Source organism: Hypanus sabinus, chromosome 28 (assembly GCF_030144855.1).
Source record: "Hypanus sabinus isolate sHypSab1 chromosome 28, sHypSab1.hap1, whole genome shotgun sequence".
NCBI classification, from domain to species: domain Eukaryota; kingdom Metazoa; phylum Chordata; class Chondrichthyes; order Myliobatiformes; family Dasyatidae; genus Hypanus; species Hypanus sabinus.
The window spans coordinates 29,022,775-29,047,911 of NC_082733.1; the positions used below are offsets into that span (position 1 = coordinate 29,022,775).

The window sequence follows — 25,137 nt, forward strand, 5'->3', positions numbered from 1 at the left end:
TTTGGCTATCCACATGATCAATGTTTCACATCTTCTTGTACACCTCTATCAGTTCACCTCTCATCCTCTATCACTACAAGGAAAAAGGCCAATTTCACTCAACCTATTCTCTTGAGGTATGCCCTCCAATCCAGGCAACATTTTGTAAATCTCCTCTGCACTCTCTCTATAGTATCCACATCCTTCCTGTAGTGAGGCGACGAGAACTGAACACAGTACTCCAAGTGGGGTCTGAAAGGGAGAAACACAAGTCATAGGTGAAACCAAGAGGGGGAGAGATGAAGTAAAGAGCTGGGAAATTGACTGCTGAAAGAGATACAGGGCTAGAGAAGGGGGAATCTAATAGAAGAGGACAGAAGGCCATTGAAGAAAGAAAAGAGGGGAGGAGCACCAGAGGGAGATGATGGAAGGAGATAAGGTGAGAGAGGGAAAAGGTGATGGGGAATGGTGAGGGGGAACAATACCAGAAGTTCAAGAAATCAATGTTCATGCCATCAGGTTGGAGGCTACCCAGTCGGAATATAAGGTGTTGTTCCTCCAGCATGAGTGTGGCCTCATTGTGATTGTAGGGGAGGCCATGGATAGACGTTGGAATGGGAATGGGAGGTGGAATCAAAATGGGTGGCCGCTGGGAGATCATGTTTTTTCTTCTGCTGAAGGGTCTTGGCCCGAAATGTCTACTGTACTCGCTTCCATAGATGCTGCCTGGCCTGCTGGTTCCTTCAGCATTTTGTGTGTGTTGTTTGGATTTCCAACATCTGCAGATTTTGTCTTGTTTGTAATATAGGATGATATATTGAAGGCAAATGAAAGGGAGCATCGCGTGGGAAGAATGACTTGCATTCAAGTGAACATCATGTATCAGAATATATGAATATGTTTTTATGCCTCCCCCTCATACTTCCAAGTTTTTGGAGCATGCCCTTAACAGTTTTTCTTATCCAGGTAAGACCATTTGGCCCTCTGTTCATGCTGACTCATAAATCACAGAAAAGCCATATGATTAAAAAAAAATCCCCCCCCCCCAGTTTATTATTGGATAGCAAAGAATTTCTTAGCTGCAAGACTATCTCCTGAACAATTAAGATTAGATTTTCTACTTTACATCAGGCCTTAGACGGTTTCACATTGGAATGACATGATCTGTCATAGTCAGAGAATATCATTATTTGTATATTTTAGATGTCTGTGGAGACCAAGTTGCTGGGTATATTTAAAATTGGAAGATACAGCAGCAGAATTAGGCCATTCAGTCAGTCAAATTTGCTCTGCCTTTCATTCATGTCTGATTTATTATCCTTCTCAACCCCATTCTCCAGCCTTCTCCCCATAACTTCCGATGCCCTCACTAATCAAGAGCTTACCAACCTCTGCTTTAAATATACATGGCATCCACAGCCATCTTTGGCAAAGAATTGCAGCAGAAAGAATTATTGAACAGGAATATGCCATAAAGCCCTCTTAAACCTTGTGTAAGAAGTTGATATGTTCTTGATTAGTGAGGGTGTACAAAATTATGGGGTGGAGAGGGATGAATCCATGATCAAATGGCTAAGCAGCCTTCATGGGCCGGTTAACTTAAATTTCTTCTGTATCTAATAGTCTAAACATAGTCTTAATTCAATTATTTAAAATAATTCATAAAGTCCTTGAAGATGCTAGAAACCTGAAATAGAAACATGAAGTTCTGGAAACATTCTGCATATCATACTGCATCTTTCCTGACCTGCTGAGTGTTTCCATCTTTCTATTTCATTGAATTCTTTCCTTTACTGATGCATTTTATTTTGATTGCTAGATTTCTTGCTGGCTATGGGTTGCAATGGGATGGCAAATTGAGTAAGTCCAAAGAATGAAAACAATTATGGCATAGGAGCTAGCCAGTTGACTCAGTATTATGTCATTTGTTACAGTTCATCCTATTTCGGCCACTTTCACCCTAAACCCTGCAGATTACATTTGCTCAGTTCCTTTCCAATTCCCTTTAAAATCACTCAGTGGCTGTTTCTGCAGCTCTTATTAGAGGTGGTTGTGGTTCATCACCATGCTGTGCACAAAATTGCAGCTTTTTTACAACATTCCTTCCCTCTTCCACCCCTGTATTTTTTTAATTCATGTCTTCAAATCTATTCCATTGGTCCATTGAAGAATCCACTAATTATAACAGCTTCCCCTATTTAAACCTGTCATGCTCTTGTATAGCTCTATCAGATCTACTCTAAAATACCTTTACACTGAAACAAACAACTGCAGCTTCATCAACGCTGTTTTGTAACTGAAATTCCTCAAGATAATCTTTCCTATGGCATAGGGATATTTGCATTCTTCCTAAAATATATTATCATTGGAATTGACCCGTTTTCTTACGTTCTTATAATATATGCCTAGGTAGAAGGCTTTGGGCTTCCTTCTATGTTAACAGGCATTCTATTTTCATTGTTTTTCTTTCCCTATCCTATTTTTCCCTTTACTTCTCTTCTCAGCTTATAATATTCAGCCTGGTCCCTATTTGTTTTCACCTGCCATGCATTATTCAGACAATATTCCCATCAATATTAGGGTAATTGATGCTTCTCCTAGCAGTTGTACATCGCTGAAAATCCTTGCAGGTTTCTTCTCTTTCACACAACTTGTAATGCAGCTTGTTTAAATAACTGAAATGTTTTCTCTTATTGACCCCTCAAGAACATTTCTCCCCAGTATTTTAATATCTTCTTTAATAATTACTGTCACACTGTCCATTTTTTTTTTGCTTTCTTGACTTTTCTTGTACTGTCTTTCCAAGAATATTAAATGGTTGGTCTTTGGACAGTGATGGGGGAATTAGGGTCATGTTTTGATACCATTGCACCATTTTTGTATCAGAAGTTTAAAAACCTTTATTCAGTAATCTTTTTGTTCTTTCTTAGTTGTATTCAAAGTTTGTTTCTGTGTCTCTCTGTGTTTTTGCTGATATACAAACATCTAAAAGTGCTTTGTAACCAATAAAATAATTTTTAAGTGATTCTGTAAATGTAAACTTGACGGTATACAGGAAGGCCTGGATCATGTGCGTGGAAAGGAGGCACTTCACCAAAGCAGCTACTTTGGATCTTAACCTCTTGAGTCAAGATGGAGCTTTTTGGAGCAACAAACTTGATTGAATGTCATATATTTAACTTACTGTCTTACATGGATTAGGTGGGAGCGGTTTTGTTTAAGACTTCACTGCAATCACATAAGAAGGAAATCGTCATCGTTACCTGATGATTGTGCCTTGCAACTATAAGTCATAGAGGAAATGCTGGATGAGCTGAGAAAAAAGAAGCAGTATGATCTCTTGAATTTTGACATTAAATCACACAATCACGTTATAAAATAGACGATTTGTAGTTTACTGTCTCAGTTAGAAGAGCAGGAATAAAAAGATGAAAGTAACAATAGGTGTATAATTAAGAAATTAACTTTTCCAGGAAGTAGAAGAGGGAACAGTATGATTGACAGTGGTGCACATTAATCTTTATACCTACATCCACAGAAAACCACAGCAGCTATCTTTGTAATAGTAATTAGTGATTACTATTACGAATGGTAGTTTGCCTCCCAGGTGACAGGGTTTGTGATGTTTCTGAACACGTCCACAATATCCTCAAATGGGAGGGTGAGCAGCTAGAGGTCATGGTACCAAAGACCTGCGTAGAAAAAGGTAGGAGGTCCTGAAAGCAGAATAAAAGGATTTGGGAGGAAGCCGAGAAACAGGACCTCAAAGGTAGTAACCTCAGGATTGCTGCCTGTGCCATGTGACAGTGAGTATAGGAATAGAATGAGGTGGCAGATTAATGTGAGGCTGAAGGATTGGAGCAAGGTGTAGAGATTCGTAGTTCTGGATCATTGGGTCTTCTTCTGGGGCAGGTGTGACCTGTACAAAAAGGATGGGTTGCACTTGAGTCCGAAGAGGAACAATATCCTGGTGGTGAGGTTTGTTAATGCTATTGGGGAGGGTTTAAACTAGATTTGCAGGGAGGTGGGAACCGAAATGAAGAGACAGAGGATGGGCCAGTTGGCGCACAAGTAGAGACAACTTGTAGGGAGTGGATGAGGAAGGATAGACAGATGATAGAATGCAAATGTACTCAATCTAATGGTTTGAGATTTGTCTATTTTAATGCAATGAAGAACTTGGAGCGTGGATCAATACATGGAATTATGACATTATGGCCATTAGAGAGACTTGCATGTCTCGGGCAGGAATGCCTGCTGAGCATGCCAGGCTTTAGATCTTTCAAAAAGGACAGGGAGGGAGGCAAGAGAGTTGGGGGCATGGCATTGCTAATCAGGGATAGTGTCATGGCTTCGGAAAAGGAGGAAGTTATGGAGGGATTATTTACTGAGTCACTGTGGGTGGAGGTCAGAAACAGGAAGGGGGCAATAACTCTACTAGGTGTTTTTTATAGATCCTCCCCCAATAGTAACAGGGACATCGAAGAGCAGATAGGGGTGCAGATTCTAATATATTGCAATGACAGGGTTGTTGTGATGGGAGATTTTAACTTTCCTTAGAGCAAGAGGTTTAGATGGGGTGGAGTTTGTTAGGTGTGTTCAAGAAGGTTTCCTGATGCAATATGTAGATAAACCAACTAGAGGAGAGGCTGTACTTGATCTGGTATTGGTCAGGTGTCAGATCTCTCAGTGGGAGTGCATTTTGGAGGTAGTGATCACAACTCTATCTCCTTTACCATATTGTTGGAGAGGGATAGGAGCAGAAAATTTTGGAAAGCATATAATTGGAGTGGTGGAAATGTGATCCTATTAGGCAGGAACTTGGGAGCATTCATTGGGAGTGGATGTTCTCAGGGAAATGCATGGCAGAAATGTGGCAAATATTCAGGGAACATTTGCATGGCATTCTGCATAGGTATTTCCATTGAGGGTGGGAAAGGATGGTGGGGTAAAAGAACCATGATGTTCTCAGTATGTGGAAAATCTAGTTAAGAAGAAAAGAAAAGCTTACGAAAGGTTCAAGAAAGTAGATACTGATAGAATTCTCAAAAATTATAAAGTTGCCAGGAAGGAGCTGATGAATGAAATTAGGAGAAATAGAAGGGGCCATGAGAAAGCCTTGGTGAGCAGGATTAAGGAAAAACCCAAGGCATTCTGCAATTATGTGAAGAGCAGGTGGATGATCCATGTGAGAAAAGGACCGAATAGGTGTAATAGTGGAAATGTGTATGGAATTGGAGGAGGTAGCGGAGGTAATTAATGAATACTTTGCTTCAGTATTCACCAGGGAAAGGGACCTTGGCTTGCTGCGTTCACCAGCATTTTTTGAGTGTGTTGCGGGAATAAAAGGATCCTTTTCTGGTTGGCTGCCAGTGACTAGTGGTGTTCCACAGGGGTCGGTGTTGGGACCACTTCTTTTTAAGCTGTATATAAATTATTTAGATGATGGAAGTAGATGGCTTTGTTGCCAGGTTTGCAGATGATATGAAGATTGGTGGAGGGGCAGGTAGTGTTAAAGAAACAGGTAGGATGCAGAAGGACTTAGATAGTTTAGGAGATTAGGCAAGAAAATGGCAAATGAAATACAATGTTGGAAAATGCATGGTCATGTACTTGGGAGTCCTTCTGCAGAACATCCTAAAGGTTAACTTCAGGTTGAGTCGATGGTGAGGAAGGCAAATGCAATGTTAGCATTCATTTCAAGAGGTCTAGAATACAAGAGCAAGAATGTGATGCTGAGGCTTTAAAGGCACTTGTGAGCCCTCACCTTGAGTATCATGAACAGTTTTGGGACCATCATCTTAGAAAAGATGTGCTGGCATTGAAGAGGGTCCAGGGGAGGTTCGCAAGGATGATTCCAAGAATGAAAGAGTTATCATACAAGGACCGTTTGATAGTTCTGGGTCTGTACTCGCTGGAATTCAGAAGGATGAGGGGAGATCTCATTGAAACTTTTCAAATGTTGAAAGGCCGAGTCAGAGTGGATGTGGAAAGGATGTTTCCCGTTGTGGGAGAGTCTAGGACAAGATGGCACAGCCTCAGGATAGAGGGGTGCCCTTTCAAAACAGAGATGTGGAGAAATTTCTTTAGCCAAAGGGTGGTAAATTTGTGGAATTTGTTGCCACGTGCAGCTGTGGAAGCCAGGTCTTTTGGTGTTTTTAAGGCATAGATTGATAGGTTCTTGATTGGACATGGCATCAAAGGTTACTGGGAGAAGGCTGGGAACTGGGGTTGAAGTGGAGAAAAAAAAAGGATAAGCCATGATTGAATGGTAGAGCAGACTCGATGGGCCAAATGGCCTAATTTTGTTCCTATGTCTTATTGTCCAATATTGGACCCCTCCGCTTCAGGTGTAATCCTTTACTTTTGTACATTTCATACGTTCCCCAGACGATATCCAAATGATCCAGAAATCTGAAATTCTACCCACTGCACCAGTTAGCACACATTCACCTTCCAACTCATCCTATTCTTACCCTCACTGCTGTGTGGTGCAAATAGCAATCTAGAGATTACTACCCTGCTTTTCAGTTTTCTACCTAGCTCCCTAAATTCTCTCTTTAAGACCACCTCATTTTTCCTACCTAGGTACCAAGACTTCTGACTGCTTACCCTCCCCCTTTAGAATGCTGTGCACCCAATCTGAGACGTGCCTGATCCTGGCACTTGAGAGACAATATACCACCTGGGTGTCTCTATTGTGACCACAGAATCTTGTATCTACTCTTCTAACTATGGGATCCCTTATCACTGCTGCAATCTTCTTCTCTGCTCCCCCACTTTCTGAGCCACAATGCCAGAGAGTATCCAAAGTGGTATATTTATTATTAAAGGGAACAGCCATAGGGGTACTCTGCTCTGGCTGCCCAGTTCCTTTTCCCCTCCTGACAGTCACCGAGGCACCTGCAGCTTAGGGGTGCCCACCTCCTTAGTTTCCCGTATGAGCAGAGGGTCATTGAGCTGCAGCTCCAGTTCCTTTACACGTTCTCTGAGAAGTTGCATCTCAGTGCACTTAGTGCAGATGTGGTTATCCGGGAGGCTGGGGGTCTCCCAGAATTCCTATATCTCACATAAGAAACACAACCCAGCCCCTGGAGCCATCCTCACTGTACTACCTAGGTCAGGGGTCGGCAACCTTTACCACTGAAAGAGCCATTTGGACCAGTTTCCCACAGAAAAGAAAACACTGGGAGCCACAAAACCAGTTTGACATTTAAAATGAAATAACACTGCATACAACGTTTTTTTTGCCTTTATGCTATGTATAAACAAACTATAATGTGTTGCATTTATGAAATCGATGAACTCGTGCAGAGAAAACGAAATTACATTTCTGCATGCAACAAAAACATTTTGAACTCCGAAAAAAAGATGTTGGGTTGAAGGTTACTTTTAAGTAAAATACTCAATGTCTATTTGAGTCCTTCTTGTATTTATGAAAAACGCCGAACTTAAATTGTCCGCCAGCAGCAAACCAAAAATAACGTCAGCCAGCTGTCAACCTGAAAAATAAAAGGACTATTTCACTGAACAATGAAAAAATATGAATATATGTAAAATAATAGGCAATTAAAATATTTATCATACTTGGTTAATGGGATTTCTGCTCCTGGACCTCAGCGCACAACGTCTGCACATCAGGGCTGTATGGCGTCACCTTCATCTTTACACAGGATTGCAAGTTGTCATCTGTGAGGCGTGCGCGATGTTTGTTTTTAATAAAATTCATGTTGGAGAACACCTGCTCACATACATATGTGGATCCAAAGATCGACAGGACTCCAAGCGCATACTTTTTAATGTTTACATAAATGTCGGGGATAGCATTCCATGTTTCGAACACAAGTTTGTCTGGTGGTTTGTCTTGTTTGGAGGTTTTCAATATCATTCCATTTGTGATTCTGAGCAAGAATGGCCTTCTGACGGGCAACATCTTCAAGGTCTGCTGTCAAGCATCTAAACTTGGACACCCATATGTCTTTGTTGGCTATGTCGGCCAGTTCCATCTCAAGATCAGGATGACTCACACCTGCCAATGCAGTCGTATTCAGTAGGGATGGATCGATGCTTAGAGGAGTGACCGGAAAGGATAATGTGTTTTTTTTCCTCTCTGAACTCACAGAAGCATTTCCCAAACGATGTTTGCATTGCGATGATTGCAGAATGTAAATGCTCTGAATTTATCATGTTGTGAGCTTGTTTGAACTCTCTTAAATTGGGGAAGTGAGACAATGTGCCTTTCTGTAAATCTCTGACAAGCACTGTCAACTTGCGCTCGAATGCCAAAACATCCTCCAACATGTGCAGGGCTGTGCGTCCTTTCCCCTGAAGAGCTGTGTTCAGCGTGTTCAGGTGCGCTGTCATGTCTACTATGAAGTGTAGCTTTTCCAGCCACTCTGGCTGTTCCAGCTCAGGAATGGTGAGCCCTTTGCTGCCCAGGAAAGTTTTCACTTCTTCCAGACACCCGACAAAGCGTTTCAGCACCTCCCCTCTTGACAGCCACCGGACTTTGTTGTGCAGCAGGAGATCAGAAAATGCGCTTTCCAGCTCGTCCAGTAACAAACGGAATTGACGGTGATTTAAACTTTTTGCCATTATTTTATTGACAATCTGAATGACAACATCCATTACTTCTGTGCATTCCGGAGGAAATGTTTGAGCGCACAGTGCCTCTTGGTACAAGATGCAGTGAAAAGTCAGCAGCTTTCTGTCCAGCGACTTCTGCAGTAAAGCCACAAATCCCTTGTGTGCTCCTGTCATACTTGGTGCCCCATCAGTAGCTACTGACACCAGGTGGATGGTCTTTATTCCTTTGGCTCTTAAACAATTCAAGACAGCCTCACAGATGTCCTCCCCCCGTGTTTGGCCTTTTAGAGGTATCAACTCAATCATTTCTTCCTGTGGCCCGGCAGAGATTATATACCGGCAGAACAGCGCTATTTGTTCAATATCACCTTTGTCTTTAGACTCGTCACAGGCAATCGAGTAGGCCACAGCTGAACTGATGTCTTTAATTTGATGTCTTGTGATGTCTTCTGCCATTTTTATGGTTCTGTCTTTGACAGTCTTTGCAGAGAGGGGCATATCCCTGATTTTCTGCACAATTTCACTCTTGTTTTTAAAGTCTGAATAGATGTTCTGAAATCTTAATGAAAGATTCTTTTATATATTCACCATCTGTAAACTGCTTCCCGTGCCTGACTATTTCCTGAGCAGCAACAAAACTAGCATATGTAGTTGATTTTCCAGACTTCATCCACTTCTTGAAATGATTTTTGCTCAGATCAACCTTCCGCATCAGTTCCGAAACGGCTTTTTTTCTCTCATCTCCATCCGGATATTTTTGAGCAAAGGCTGCGTGTTTATTCTGGAAATGTCTTGTGACTTTTGACTTTTTGTTGTTTGCTAGTTTCTCATTGCATATTAAGCATATCGGTAAACCAGTCTCGTCAGCAGTGAAAGAAAATGAATCTGTCCACGTATCATTAAACGTTCTGTTTTCTTCAGTCACTTTTCTCCATAGTTGGCCGACCTTGGATCGAAAAATTAAAGAAATCGTGCACTGGCAGATGTCAGACATTGGCAGTGGTGACATATATTAATAGCGACAAAAACACGTTTTATTTAGATTGTACAAGATCACCATAATCTTCAAATTTAGAATTACATTTCAAAAACTAACAAACTAACATAAAATACATTTTAATTAAATACTCATCATTTATTTTCCAAAGCCACAGGGAGCCGCAAAACAGAGATGAAAGAGCCGCGGGTTGCCAACCCCTGACCTAGGTACTACCAGAAGAAGAATGAAGAAGATGAAACTTCCCAGATATTTACCTTGCCCAAACCTGTTCGTGCCAAAGCCTGATGAGCCAACTTCTCCCCACTCTGACCTATCCGTCTTTGGTGTCCTGCACTATTATAAAAAAAAACCTAATACAAGCTCGAGGAGCAGCATTTCATCTTCTGTGTGGGCAGGCTGTGGCTTTCTGTATTCAGTAATGAATTCTACAACTTCAGTGAATTTGCTTTCCTGCCAGTATTAGAACTGGTCATTACTGTTGTAAGCTATCTATCTGTGATACTGGCTTTTCATTATCACAGCTGAACCCGATGAGTATGTCCCAAGCCCTGCAATTCACTATGTTGTTCAGAGTTCCTTTTGTATTATCACCCTCTAATTGCTCCTAAAAATGAATTAACTAGAGGTCTCTGGTCCAGTTAAGTGCCCTAGCAAATACTAAGTATTGCCCTGGCAACACTGACCTTAACTTATCACAGATGTTCTATCTATTCATCTTCTGGATTTTTTAACTTAAATGTAACTCTTTTTTTGGTTCTCATAAAATATTTGTAATCTAGAGTATTAACAGTATTTCTCTTTCTATAAATGCCTCTTACCTGCTACATTTTTTCAACAGTTTCTGTTGTTATTTTGGACTTTCAGCATCTGTAGTTTTTATTTTCACTTTATGCTCAGTTATCATGTCAAAAACAGACTGTGTAGTCATTAACTAATTTCTCTTGGAACCTTATGCATATTTGGCTGTGGTGATTTTACAACAGTCTGGCAACTGGATGGTTGGCATTACTGATCCAGATTTTATTGTATTTTATTTACCTAGCCATTATAATGTGATTCAAAATAATTTCACTGGACGTGTAGCCTCTCAGTAGTAGTCCAGTGATTTCTTCACTGAAGGTGTCACCTGACAGTATAACATACCTTCATGCTATATTGGAGCATCAGGCTAGATTTTTGTTTTGAAGTGTATTGAAAATTGAACCTATAATCTGCATCTGTCAGCAAATGCTACCCACTGAAACACATTGCCAAGTTAACAAGTTATAATGGAATTAGACATTTGTGTAACTGTCTCACTGTTCCTCTTGTAAAATGAATGAGTATTATTGAAAGATTTGAAGATAACTGAGTCTAGAACACCTGCACCTTATTTTGTGGAACTCCTACAGTGATGTCCTTGGGCCAAGGAGACAAACTTCCAAGAACTACAGTTATTTCCTTTGTCCTAGCTTTGACTCTAACCATTGATTCTTGTTGATTTCTATTAACTTCAGTTTTCTCAAGGTTTCTTGATACTAAAGTAGGCCAGATATTAGGGCAGGCACTCACACCTTGCTGGTGGAATTCAGCTTCTCCGTCTGAAGTAGATGAAGTCTTCAGTGAAGTCTGAAGATGAATGGTCCTTGAGAAACCTGGACTGAATACTGATCAGTTGATTGCTGTGGAATGGTATAGAACATATTGGTGTCTATGTTATGAGCTCCTTTGATATGATACTAATTAGCTGCAGAAGCTATGTATTTTTTCAAGTAAAAACTGTAATGTTGCCTGAAGAACATTTGACTTTGACTTTGGACTACATCAGTAAGTGGGGGGAGGGGAAGGGGAATCAAAAGGGCAACAAATTTATCCTAAGAAAGAATGGATTATTGTTATATATGCATGAATTACAATGATTACGCGTGTTGTCTGAAAACCCTGGGTATAGGTTTGCTAGCCATTCTGGTGCAGTACATTGGCAATATAAATACAGCAATTGCGAAAGCTTCATTAATAGCTACCAGTATTCCTGATGTGGATAGTTGATGTTTCCAGATTTTAAAAGTTTTAAGATGTTAATTATTTTTAACCTTCTGTTGGCCCCATCAATAACTTGGTTGAAGTTTTATGTTTTTTTAAGATGACATGGCATTAACCATACTGTGCTTGTGATTCTGAAGGTTTCTTCTGTATTATCTTCATAGTCATATGTTTGTTACATTATGATGTGGTTTCGAGCAACAAGATGATAATCTGGAAAATATTTTAAAATATTTTGGAGCATGGAGTAATGAAAAAGGTGTATTCATAATTAATAATTTTAAGACATCCCAGAGTTTTCTCCAACCAATGAAGTTTTGAAATAGTTTTGATCTACAGGCACTATAATACGAGAAATACAGTGAAATACGAAATAGGCCCTTGTGCTCAACATAGATTTCCCATCTTCCCAGGAATTTAATAATCCATACAGAAATGTGCTATGCAATTCAAAGAGGAATTGTTCATTTATTTTTCATACCTCCGAAGTAAAACTGATGTACAGATATTTTCTTTCTTTAAACAAACCACAATGTCTGTTCTAGTGTTTTCCAGTAAAAGCATATTGTGAACATTTTCTTTCTTGTTGCATTGACTATTTAGTTTGTTAGACATGAGGTCAACATCAGTTAAAGTAAAGATATGGGAATAATGTGTTTTAATTAGCAAAACCATTGAGAAGCACAAACTTGCTAACTACTGTAAAATAATCTGTTCTATATGTGTGCATGAACTACCTTTGATTTCTGAGAACAGTGATTATTCACATAGTATAATCAAGCTTGAGACTTGACAAGTGTGTAACAGGTGAAGGGAATAATGGTTTGGGTCAGAAGTCTCTGCTGATGGTGTTACTGAACAGCTGATTAACATGATTGTATCACTTCAGTCCGTCATTTTAATGTAGTTGGTTTATTTGAAGTAGCGTATTAGCTCTATTAAAAATTGAGCATGTAAATATGATTGGAACACATCTGGCATTAATTTTTTTTTACTAGCTTGGAAAATCAGACTTCTGAAGTAATGGTGTTCTTTTAAATCAGCAGACCCTCTTTGTAGTAAGAAGATAAGAAATAGGAGCAGAAAAAGTCATTCAGCTGATTGCATCTCACACATAGTGCCTTGTAGACCAGGAACCTTGTGCTGGATCACTCTTGACCTTAAAGCACATTTTTATTTGGTAGTGAATTTCACATGAACCTTTTGTTTAAAGTTTGATATATGTAAGTAATCCATATTCTCCAGTGTCTAGTCATGCATCTTTATTGTTGGGGGTTGGTGTTGTGTTACAAGGACCGATTTGTGCATACATAAACTTCATATTGACTGTAGTTTGATGACTGAGTTTTGAATGAGCTTATTTCTAGAGTTTAGGTGGTGTAGCTTGAACATTTTTTCACTAGTACTGAAATGATCCCATCACAAAGCACATCTTTCCCTCCCCCCAACTTTCTGTCTTCTGCATGGACTACATGACTCCCTTGTCCATTCGTCCTTCCCTACTGATCTCCCTCCTGGCACTTACCCTTGCAAGTGAAAGAAGTGCTACATCTTCCTCTACTCCTCCTCCCTCACTACCATTCAGAGCCCAAACAGTCCTTCCAGGTGAGGCGACACTTCACCTGAGAGTCTATTGCATCTGGTGCTCCCAGCGTGGCCTCCAGTATCTTGATGAGACCTGACTTAGTTTGGGAGACCACTTTGCTGAGCACCTACACTCTGTCTGCCAGAAAAAGCAGGATCTGCCAGTGACCACCCATTTTAATTCCACTTCCCATTGCTATTCTGACAAGTTAGTTAGTCCATGGTCTCCTCAACTGTTGCGATGAGGCCACTCAGGTTGGAGGAGCAATACCTTATATTCCAACTGGGTAGCCTTCAGTAGTTGACATGAGCATCGATTTCTCGAACTTCCAGTAATACTCCCCGCCCTGTCCTGCTACTCCCCATTCCCTTTTCCCTCTCTAACCTTATCTCCTTACCTGCCCATCTCCTCCCTCTGGTGCTCCTCTCCTTTTCTTCCATGGCCTTCTGTTCTCTCCTATCAGACTCCCCATTTCTCCACCCCTGTATCTCTTTCACCAATTAACTTTCCAGCTCTTTACTTCACCCCCCCCCCCAGGTTTCACCTATCATCTTGTGTTTCTTACTTCTTTCCCCACACCTCCTTACTCTGACTCCTCTGGTTTTTCTCCAGTCCTGATGAAGGGTCCCAGCCCACAGTGTCAACTGTACTTTTTTTCATAGATGCTGCCTGGCTTGCTGAGTTCCTCCAGTGCTTTGTGTATGTTAACTGGAGTAATTCCATTTCTAACCTGGAAGGTTGTCAGAGCTGAGGTGTAAAATTACAGCAAGAAAAATGGGGATAGTGCCGTGAAGGATTTTTCTCAATGTGGAGAATCCTTCCCAAAACTATCTGTAGAAATTAATTTTCATTCTATGGTTGCTATCCTAACCATTGAATCCACCTGTGGAGTTTAGTAAAGCTGTATTAATGCTCCAGATTTTGTTCTGTCAGTACCTAAAATTCTGATAAACTCATTAAATATCTCCTTAAATCATTAATGTTTGTGAGACTAGCTGTGAGAGTGCATAATTTAGATCAAATTATAATGAGGAGTTTTAGATTTAAAATTTATAATAATAACATTTGAATGAAGTGTTTTGGTTGGAAGCAGCCAGGCTTAATTGGGTTAGATAACATCTACAGTGCTATGTTTTGTAATTACAGAACATAAAACTAACTGAAAGAAGAACAGTGCTGGGAATAACATGTCTGCTTTGTTCTTTACTTTTGTGAGGTGCACACTTAAGACATGGTGGCGTGATGACATATGCAATTCACGTACTTTTACATATAACCATATAACAATTGCAGCACGGAAACAGGTCATCTCGGCCCTTCTAGTCCGTGCTGACGCTCACACTCACCTAGTCCCACTGGCCCGCCCTCAGCCTATAACCCTCCATTCCTTTCCTGTCCATATACCTATCCAATTTTACTTTAAATGGTAATACTGAACCTGCCTCTGCCACTTCTACTGGAAGCTCATTCCACACAGCTACCGCTCTCTCAGTAAAGAAACTCCTCCTCATGTTACCCTTAAATTTTTGCCCCCTAACTCTCAACTCATGTCCTTGTAATGACTTGTAATTACATATAACTTGTAATGAATTATGTAAACAAAGAATTCTTAATTAAGCAATATTTACAATATTACTGAAATATTAAATACACAACATTCAATTTTGTTCTTTTTGTTTAAGCTACACTTAAACACAATTGCATTTATATATTTCTTTAGTCCTGGGCCATCTGTAAATATTTTATAGATACCTCTATTTTCTGAAGTGTGGTGATTGTTTTCATGCAGGAAGCATGGCAGTCATTTAGTACATATGATGTTTTTGCAAACAGCAATGTTATGATCTGCTTTTGTTATGATAGTGGGATGATATATAAGTATTGGGTACCTGAGAGTGTTTACCTTTTTATGAAATGTTTTCACCAGATAGGGCAGATAGATTTTATTTTAACTGTCACCCAAAGATGACATTCCTAATGCCACATTCCCCCAGATCTGTTCTAAAGTGTCTGCTTAAATTTTTGAGCTTGAGTTTTCTGAATAGAACTTGAACTTTCAACCTTTCAGCTCAGAGTTGATAATGCTATCAACTGAAAATGGTTGACTCTTAATGTTTCTAGTTTTGATGTATGATTCTTTCTGCTGTAATCTTATGAGAAAGATGACCTGTATGACTCCATTACATGCTTCTCTCAACTACACAATTTGATGCCACAGAGCAGTTCCAGGAAGATAAAGGAAATAGCAGTGGACATTTTATTAAGTAAATCTTGTAGATGTTCAAAAACTGGATTAATTTAAAAACACGAGAAAATCTGTAGATGCTGGAAATCCAAGGCCACACACACAAAACGCTGAAGGAATTCAGCAGGCCAGGCAGCATCTATGGAGAGAAATAAACATTTGATGTTTCAAGCTGAGTCTCTTCATCAGGACTGGAAAAAAAATGTGTAGTCAGAGTAAGAAGGTAGTGGGAGAGTAGGAAGAAGTACAAGGTGGTAGGTGATAGGTGAAACCAGGAGAGGGTGAAGTAAAGAGCTGGAAAGTTGATTGGTGGAAGAGATAATGGGCTAGAGGATGGGGAATCTGATAGAAGGCAGAAGACCATGAAAGAAAAGGATGTTAAATTCCTATACGATTAGCATATTTAGTATACTTACTGAAACATGTCATTATGTTTGTAATGCAGATCTTCCTAGTTTTGATTTTTGGTTAAAGCAGCAAGTCTCATTAAATATCAGAGTATAAGATATTTTAAATTGTAACATAATGCAACTGTTATAAACATTTGCTGAGGTTTTATTATTTTAATACCAGAAACAGATATTTAGCATGTGGTTGTTGCAGTAACTTACTTTAATTTTTATCTCATTACACTCAAAGAAAATTTGTTTTTCCAGCTTTGTCACAATTTCATCAGCAGCCACAGTCACAGATAGTGGAGGAGAATGGAATTGCCCGTTTTGAGTGTGGAATTAGTGGACTTCCAACTCCATTTGTCACATGGGAAAAGAACCAGGCAACTATTCCAAATCACTCAAGGTAAGCTTTTGTAATGAACAATGATGTTCATAGTGTTGTTGATACAAATTTATATGTTAGTAGGTCACCTTGCAGATCCATTTAATATGTCATGGCACAGATATCAAATTGCACCAATTGACTTATTTAAGTTGTATGTTTACCAGTGGTTAATTCCTCTGACTTTGTGCCTCCCTCTGTGTGGTCCCTTAATTTTGCTTTACCACAGACCTAGATTTCATTGTTTTCTCCTAACCCTGATCATTCCTTGGATGAGCCCAGTATTACCTATTGATTAAGCAAGATTAGATAACGTCTCTGAGGACACAGGGAGGATTGAATAAACATTCCTTCTCCTCCTCCTCCAATGCAAATGAGGTAATGGTATCAACGTAAAGAAACCACCTCTGCTGCCACCTTAGTCACTTACAAAGTTAGCTCTGCCCCTCTCACACAAAGCAGCCCTCCATGCCATTGGAGGTTCTGGACATTTTAATCATTTTTAAGATGATTGGAATCCTGTATACAACTCAAATGCTGCTAAAATTTCCAATATATAGAGGTAGCGGAGAAGTAAACATGACAAAAATAGTATAATGAAGAAAAGTTGGAAACTGCAGAATAACAATTTCTGAAAAGTATTTCTCCTTGAACAATGCCATGAGGTTGATTAGAACATGATGAAAAATGGAAAACGATCAAAAATGCTACCAGTGTTATAAAAATAAAAAGGATTGCAAATTGAGCTATAATGACAAAATGTGAGCTGCACTGACCATTATGTGATTAAAAAGCCACACACTGCACTGTATAATGATATTTGCTTCTGTTCTTTCTGAATTGTCTCAAATAGTTGCAATACTCATAAGCTCCAAGCCTTTGCTCCATCCATGTACTTATGCTGTGGCAAGTTAAAGCATATTTGTGATTCTGTTTCACAATTGAAATTGGCCATTCAGCTTCAAAATCCATGCTGACTCTTGAGCATTTAATTTGTTTGCACTAATTCTCTGCCAATCTAGTTTTATTTGCCTCATGTTTCCACCAACTCATTCCCCCCCCCCACCCCCCTTTGGATTTGTGAAACAGCAGGTCTCCTAGTTGTACCACTTAGCTGTTTTCATTTTTTGAAAGATTTTTAAAAATTTTGCTTTCTGGTCTGGAAATAGAGCAAATAAGCTTAATTGCCTATTGAATTTCCTTTCTGTTCAAAATTGAATTGTAAAGGAAGTAGTTAAAATAAATTAGACTATTTGCTCTTGTTTTCAGCAATAGTTCACTGGAATTTTCATGGCAGCTTGCAATGTTTATTGTTATCAATTCTTTAGTCTTCTCTTTCAGAATTCCCTTGACTTTGAATTTTTCCAACTTAGAGGGTAGGCTTTTTCTAGATTTTAATGCTCTCCTCTTTTGAGGTGAGGAATAGTAACTTCACTAATTACAAAATTTTTTGACCATCTTCCAGCATGGTTTTATAAAAGGAAACTGGTGATTACAATCTGGTTGAACTCATGCATGTGATAGATATTCTTCATTGGTAGTTCATTTGCTACTGAGGGTGTAAAAAGTTTTAATTTCCTCCTACTGAGAAGCAATTTCCCAAAATCTGTTCTGAAAACTTTTAGCGTATGTGGCTATAACTATTAGACTGATTGAATTTTTGGCCTCTAATGATAAATCATAGAAAACTATAGCACATGAGTGGGCTTTTTGGTGCACTGTGCCTGTGCTGACTATGATGTCAAATTAAAATAATTCAATCCGCCTCCATTCCCTATCAGTTCATGATGGTGTATGTACCATTACCAGGAGCTGTGGGTTAGTTTGAATATAATGGATTACAGTTAATTGGGCCATCTGTTAATCGGGGCAGCCACTTATTTGGAATAATTCTTAAAAAACAAAAATGAATCAAGAAAATACCTTGGATTACCTTCATTTGTTTGGGACACAATGTTGCTTAAATGGGGCGGGCAACTGTTGCCAAACAGTTTCTAACTAGTGTCAGATGCGTGCACTTGTGTGGCTGTTAGGTACTACGCTGTGCTTATGGTGAACAATATTTGAATAGCACCAATTGCATGTGTCTGTGTTAAAAAATGAAAAGAAGTGATTTTTGTCACTGATAGTTGGGAAGAAATAAACAGTAAGACACTTCAGAACTGTTTTGTTCACTGTGGTTTCAATCATTCAAGCTTGGAGATGCAAGAAATGACTGGGAGCGAAAGTGAAACTATTTCACTACTTCAAGTTACAACTACAAAGAATCTAAAGGTATCAAAAAAAATCATCTTGAGTATTACAATGAAAATAGAGATTTGGAGGATGAAATCGCCAAAAGCATTGTATGAGGACGGCCCATTATTTGCACTAGGTTTCTGTGCTGATATTGTTCATTTACAATCAATCAAAAGAATATGATGGTGTACACTGGGCAATTTCCTCCACAGATAATATTTAGAAACTAATACACAGTTTTATAGTACTGTAGTGGCATTGGTACCATTCTAATTTGTTCTGTTTTTTATTCAAAGAATTTGTTATTCAGGTTGTCGTTTTTATAACTTTAAGCTTTTTTTCCCATGAAACTTCAGATAACTTAATTGGGCAAAAATGTACACCCAATGTGTCCCAATTAACCACAATGCACTGTATTCATTGGAAAAAGAACCTGCTTTCTTGTGGTTGATTGTTTACTGTATTTTTTGAATGTGAAGTGCACTCTGTTGGACATTTTTCAAGTTCATTTTTTTTTCTGACAATTGATTATATTTCTTGGAACAAATGACTTTCTTCATTTCATTTAATTCCAACGTGAAAGAGCAATTTTGTGAGAGGAATTATCTTTCGATATACTAATTCTGGTCAGAGCGTTAATTGGACTTTTGGCAAGAAATTACATGACTCAGGCCCGACCATTTACCAAGCTACTTGGATCTACATAAAGACAGAAACAAGAATGGGATGGATAAGCAATATCAGAGCCAGTGCCAAAGACTAATGAATCTTCAATCCTTTACTAATATATCGATATGGTCATTTGGTTATTTAGTTTGCTTAATCTATAAATCGCCATAGCCTTACTAGTCTTAAGGCTTCTCCAAGCTTTGAAGCAATGGCAGCATTTTAGCATGGCTTGCCTATCTTTAGTGAGATGCAACATGGCCAGAAACTTCATTGTTCATTGATACTTGCAGTGTCATGAATTTAATTGGCATTTCTTGTGCAGTAATGGTCAATGTTTGTATATAATAAGACTGGATAGATGAGGGACAAATGATATTGATTCAATATGTCATCTGTGTTCTCCAGCAAGAACTTATTGATTAACACTGTAATTCATTGATGTTATTTCCATCTTCCTCTTGTATTAATATTCTGGTGGTCTCCTGTAACCATAAATTCACTGTCGCTGGAACGGGTCGGGTCAGCGTCAGTGTTGCTGGAATGGGTTAGAGGCATTGTCACTGTCACTGGAACGGGTCGGGTCAGCGTCAGTGTCACTGGAATGGGTTAGATTGGTGTCACTGTCACGGGAATGGGTTGGGTCAGGTGACTGTTGCTGGAACAGGTTAGATCAGTGTCATTGTTGCTGGAATGGGTCAGGTCAGTGTCACTGTTGCTGGAACGGATCGGGTCGAGTCACCGTCATTGGAGCGGGTCAGCTCCGCGCCACCGTCGCTGGAACGGGTCAGATCAGCATTCCCCTGAACATTTTCATGTAGCATCCCACTTGTGGGAAAGCACACTTCAAATCTCCAACCTGCACCACACAGGACAGGGTTTGTGTGAATGCTTTTGTCTCCAGATTCCTTTCCAAATTAATTTACATTCAGGATCGAGCATTACTGGCAAAGCCAGCATTTCTTGTCCTTATTGCTCTTGGGATGATCAGGGGAGCAGGTCTCCCTAATTGCCCTTGGGAAAATCACAGGGAGCAACTTTCTTGATTCACTGCAGACTTTCTAGTGCAGGCATGGGCAAACTACGGTCCGGGGGCCATATGCTGCCCGTTAAGCTTTTTAATCCGGCCCGCAGAATTTGATGAAATTATATTAATAAACCTTGTTAACGTTTTTTCCCCGCAATTCTGTCGTTTTCCCAATAGATGACGCACTCTATGTACATTGACCTTTGTTGAGGTGCAGCGTATTACTCCACATTTGCGCTTTACTCTTTGTTCGGCTCGACCTATTTGTGTGAACAGGCGTTCAGCGTCATGAACATCAACAAAGCCAGCCACAGATCCAAGTTAACTGACCAACACCTCAGATCCATCCTGAGAATCGCCACAACAAAACTAAATCCAGACTTTGATGCACTGGCTAAAAAGGGAAACCAACAACACTGTTCCCACTGAAATTAAAAATAAGTTTCTTCGTTGTGTTATGTAAAAAATGCATTTGAAAATATTTTTTTCAATAAGCCTTACATGTTACATGTCATTTCTGTTAAGTGATGGACATGAGTAGTGTGCAGGTGCACGTACGTTCTCAAAATAAAAAATGCGCTCCAGATCAAATACTGGCGCGCTGTCACTGTTCTATCCTTGTGCTGGTCGTTGTTGAGTTTTGGCACAGGGGACAATTGAATAAGAAGGAGCAGGACAAGTAGACCTGCATCTCCTACCGTTTTTGAAATAAAGACAGTCAGGAGGAGAGTGATGATGATAATATCTTGAAGGATAACAGAATTTTCAGTGCTTTAAAATAATAACTGTTACTATTAAAAAAAGCTGTATTTTATTCATTTAATTTTCAGTGTTTTAAAAGTCATTTCAATAAATAGCTAAATACCATGGGACTTCAAAGACAGATATTTTGTTGTAATGCATTTGTTCATTTTCAATTGAAATTAAAGCACATGTTTTCTACATATCCCATGATATTTTATTTTCTCTTATGAGGTGTATTACCAAAACACTCCGTCCATCTGCTCCTGGTCCGGCCCCCCTGTCAAATTTTAGAACCCTTTGTGGCCCACAAGTCAAAAAGTTTGCCCACCCCTGTTCTAGTGAATATGTTGTCACATGCTGACTTGGTGGAATTTTCAATTTTAGATTTATTTATAACGTATGCATTGAAACATACAGTGAAATGTGTTGTTTATGTTAACAACTAACACACACAAATGTGCTGGGAGCCGTTCACTACACAATCTGGCACCAACATAGCATGCCCACAATGTTTAACACAACAACAGCACAACACACAACACAGAACACAAGCAGCAACAAGAACAACAACAGCAAAACAAACCCCTTACCCACCCTCCCAACCCCTCACTGACACAGGCCTCCAAACTCAGGATAAGCTGCCTCTGGGCCTCCAATCCTTAGCCCTGGACTTTCAATCCCACGAACATTTATGGAAATTATCAGGTCAGCAGGAGACGCTCATGGAGTGAGTACTGTTTCAGATTTGCTCCATAACCTTTACTTTTTTTAACTTATGATCACCCTTATTTAACTTATTTTTACCTACACCAAAAGATTCTTGCTACTTTCTTGGACTTATCTTTAAGAGTTTATTGTGAATTTTTGAAGAAATGAATACAGAAATGGCTCTTAGATCTAAAGGGTGAGAACCTGGGAAGAATCCTAATGGTAACGGGAAGGAAAAGCAGACCGATCCTAAGTGTACTGAATTGACTTATGAAATGTTATTGGAGGTTTTAAATCAAAAATTTGAAGAACAACGACAAATTTTTAAACAAGATATAAAGACTTTTCAAGATTATATGGATAAGACGGATTCAGTAGTTAACCAGCAGCAAGTTCTAATCGCAACTCTGCAAGAGGATGCTCGGAAGCGAGACTTGATAATTGAAAAACTGCAGCAGAACTTACTTTCAACGATTAAACAGGTGGAAACACTTAAAGTCAAGAGTGTCGACTTTGAGAATCAGTCCAGAAGACAGAACCTACGCATACTTGGTCTCCCGGAAGGTATGGAACAAGGGGACCCCACGAAGTACTTTGCTCAACTTTTAAAGGATGCGTTCCCTTCTGTATTCCCAGACAGTCCTTTGTTACTCGATCGCGCTCACAGAATTATACGTCGATCACCGAGTGCTTCAGCTAAACCACCGGGTGTAATTGTCCGATTTCATTATGTGCATGTTAAAGAGCAACTTATTCGTGTGGCTCGGCATGTAGGGATGGTCAAATTTCAAGATCACAATTTTCGATTAGTGGAAGATTTTAGTCCAGAAGTAATGAAGGCAAAGCTTCTTTTTAAACCTCTGATGTCTGAACATTATGAGAAAAATCTAAAACCTGCACTCTTATACCCTGTGAAGCTCAGAATCTCGCCTCCGAATGCTCCACGTCGTGTTTTTCTTTCTCCATCTGAAGTGAGAAGCTTTCTGAAGGAGAACTTCCCTACTGCTACGGACACTCATCTCTAATAAATGAGTGATTTTGACCGTGCAAGATGGTTTTTATTTCCAAAACCCGATTTTGTTTCTGGCTATTGGTGTAGGTTTACTCTATATTTTATACTCTAGTTAAAGTTTTTTTTTCGACATACTAATCTTTTTATTTTACTTACTTCAACCACTGTACTTTATCTTTGGTTATTATTATTAATCCTTCGAAGGTGAATTTTTTTTTTACTAAGATGGCGGTTTTTTCTCTAAAATATTTTTGGCTTTTTTTTATTTCGCTTTTTTTTCTCTCGTCTTCTTCCTATAATGCATCTCTTATCACAGTTTAAATTTTTTTGGTTTATTTGGGTTTTAACCCGATTTATAAGTTACTAGTGATTATATTCTCCTTGTTTTTTTTACTACCAATTATATTAAGAAGTTTGGTTTTAGTATAGTGATTATAATTTCTTTAGAGTTTGGGTGGATTTTTTTTATCCTTTATATACGGAGTTTTCCTCTGCTGATATGGGGGTAGATTTAGTTTCATCTTTCCCTTTTCCCAGCCTATCCTTGGCTGAGGTGGTCTTTTTTTTCCTCTTGGGTGAGGGGTGGGAGGTCTTTTTCTAAATCTTATGTTTCTTATATCAGTTTTTTTCATTTGGGCTTATTTTGAACTACAAAAATGTCCATGATGTCGTCACTTACGGGTCCGCTCCTTATTTTTGTTCTTCTTCCGGGTGCATGAGTTCATAATTTGGTTAACCCTTTATTTACCAAAGGGTTGATTTCAGAAATATGGCTCAGACCATTAATTTTGTCTCTTGGAATACTAATGGCTTAAACCATCCGGTTAAACGGAAAAAGATTTTCAAAGTATTCCAAAGACTTAATGCTCATATTATTTTTGTACAAGAAACTCATGTGAGGAAAGAGGACAATTATTGCTTTTTTAGGTTTTGGAGGGGTCAACAGTATCATTTGAATTCGAATGCCAAAGTAAAGGGAGTTTCCATTTTTATTGACTCCTCTGTTGCATTTGTCCAACATGATACCCTTTCGGATCCGAATGGTAGATTTTTGTTAATTACTGGCTTTTTAACAAAAAAGTTGCTATGGTTAATGTTTATGCTCCAAATGTGGATTGTCCTGATTTTTTTAAGTCCTTATTTACTTCTCTACCTAATCTCAATGAATATAAGTTAATAATGGGTGGTGACTTTAATTGTTGTTTAAATCCTTTGATGGACAAATCTATATCTACTCAGACTTTACCCAATAAGTTGGCCACTTGTATTAACTCTTTTTTGACTGATAATGGAATTTTTGATATTTGGAGATTTCGGCATTCTAAGGACAAAGAGTTTTCTTTTTTCTCACATGTTTATCATTCCTACTTGAGAATTGATTTTTTTTATTGACTCTTGTTTTATTCCATTGGTAATTGGTTGTAATTATGATATTATAGCCATCTCTGACCATGCTCCATTAAAACTTTCTATTAAATTTATGGATACAGCTTCTAATGCTAGACAATGGCAATTTGATTCTACCTTACTGCAAGATCTGGATTTTATTAAACTTATGAAGGAACAGATCGATTTCTTCTTTTCAACTAATTCCACGGATAATATTTCTTGCGGAACAGTTTGGGACACTTTTAAAGCATATATAAGTGGGTAGATTATCTCTTACTCTGTTGGTCTGAGAAAACGCATTAAGAAGGAAACTCTTTTATTGATTGATAAAATTAAAGAGATTGACAAGAAATATTCGATCACTCCTAGCAAGGAGCTTTACAAATAAAGGGTTGAACTTCAAACGGAACATAGTTTATTACTTACATCTTCGATTGAAAATCAATTAATGAAAACCAGATCTGATTTTTATATACATAGTGATAAATCGGGTAAACTGTTAGCTAGTCAATTGAAGAATGCTTTGGTTAAGCGTCAAATTACTAAGATCCGTCAGCAGAATGGGGATTTGACAGTTAACCATGATGAGATAAATAAATCATTTCAAGATTTTTATACCTCCCTGTATCATTCTGAATTCCTTCATGATCGTAATACCACGTGTGATTTTCTTGGGAAATTGAATTTTCCAAAATTATCATCAGATGATCTTTCAATATTAGAAACTCCTATTACGGATGCAGAAATTAAAGGGGTTATTTCCTCCATGAATTCTGGGAAAGCACCAGGTCCAGATGGGTATACAGTAGAATTTTTAAAATGTTTTTCCGTTACTCTTTCTCCTTGTTTATGCAGGGTTTTTGAAGAAGCAATTAGATTGGGCAATTTGCCACAATCTTTTTATAGAGCTTCCATTTCTTTAATATTGAAGAAAGATAAAGACCCTACTGACTGCGCATTCTATAGACCAATATCTTTATTGAATGTAGATTCCAAGAACTTTTCCAAGTTACTGGCATCCAGGTTGGAGAAGGTATTACCCCAAATTATTTTGGAAGATCAAAACAGTTTTATTAAAAATTGCTATTCTTTTTTCAATGTTAGGAGATTATTGAATATTGTTTATACTCCTTCACATAGCACTTCAGAATGTGTTATT

General features: G+C 38.7%; 1 protein-coding gene across 5 annotated transcripts in view; it reads left to right on the forward strand.

Moving 5' to 3' along the window:
• The window catches only part of igdcc4 (immunoglobulin superfamily, DCC subclass, member 4), a 151,146-nt gene that overhangs the window by 37,211 nt on the left and 88,798 nt on the right, over positions 1-25,137 (forward strand). For 4 of the 5 annotated variants that reach the window (XM_059952837.1, XM_059952834.1, XM_059952835.1 and 1 more), the window contains one exon: positions 16,074-16,215. The exons of the other annotated variant lie outside the window; for it this stretch is intronic. In XM_059952837.1, the coding sequence (XP_059808820.1) occupies positions 16,074-16,215 (142 nt within the window). The remainder of the gene's footprint in view (positions 1-16,073; positions 16,216-25,137) is intronic. 5 annotated transcript variants of the gene reach the window in all.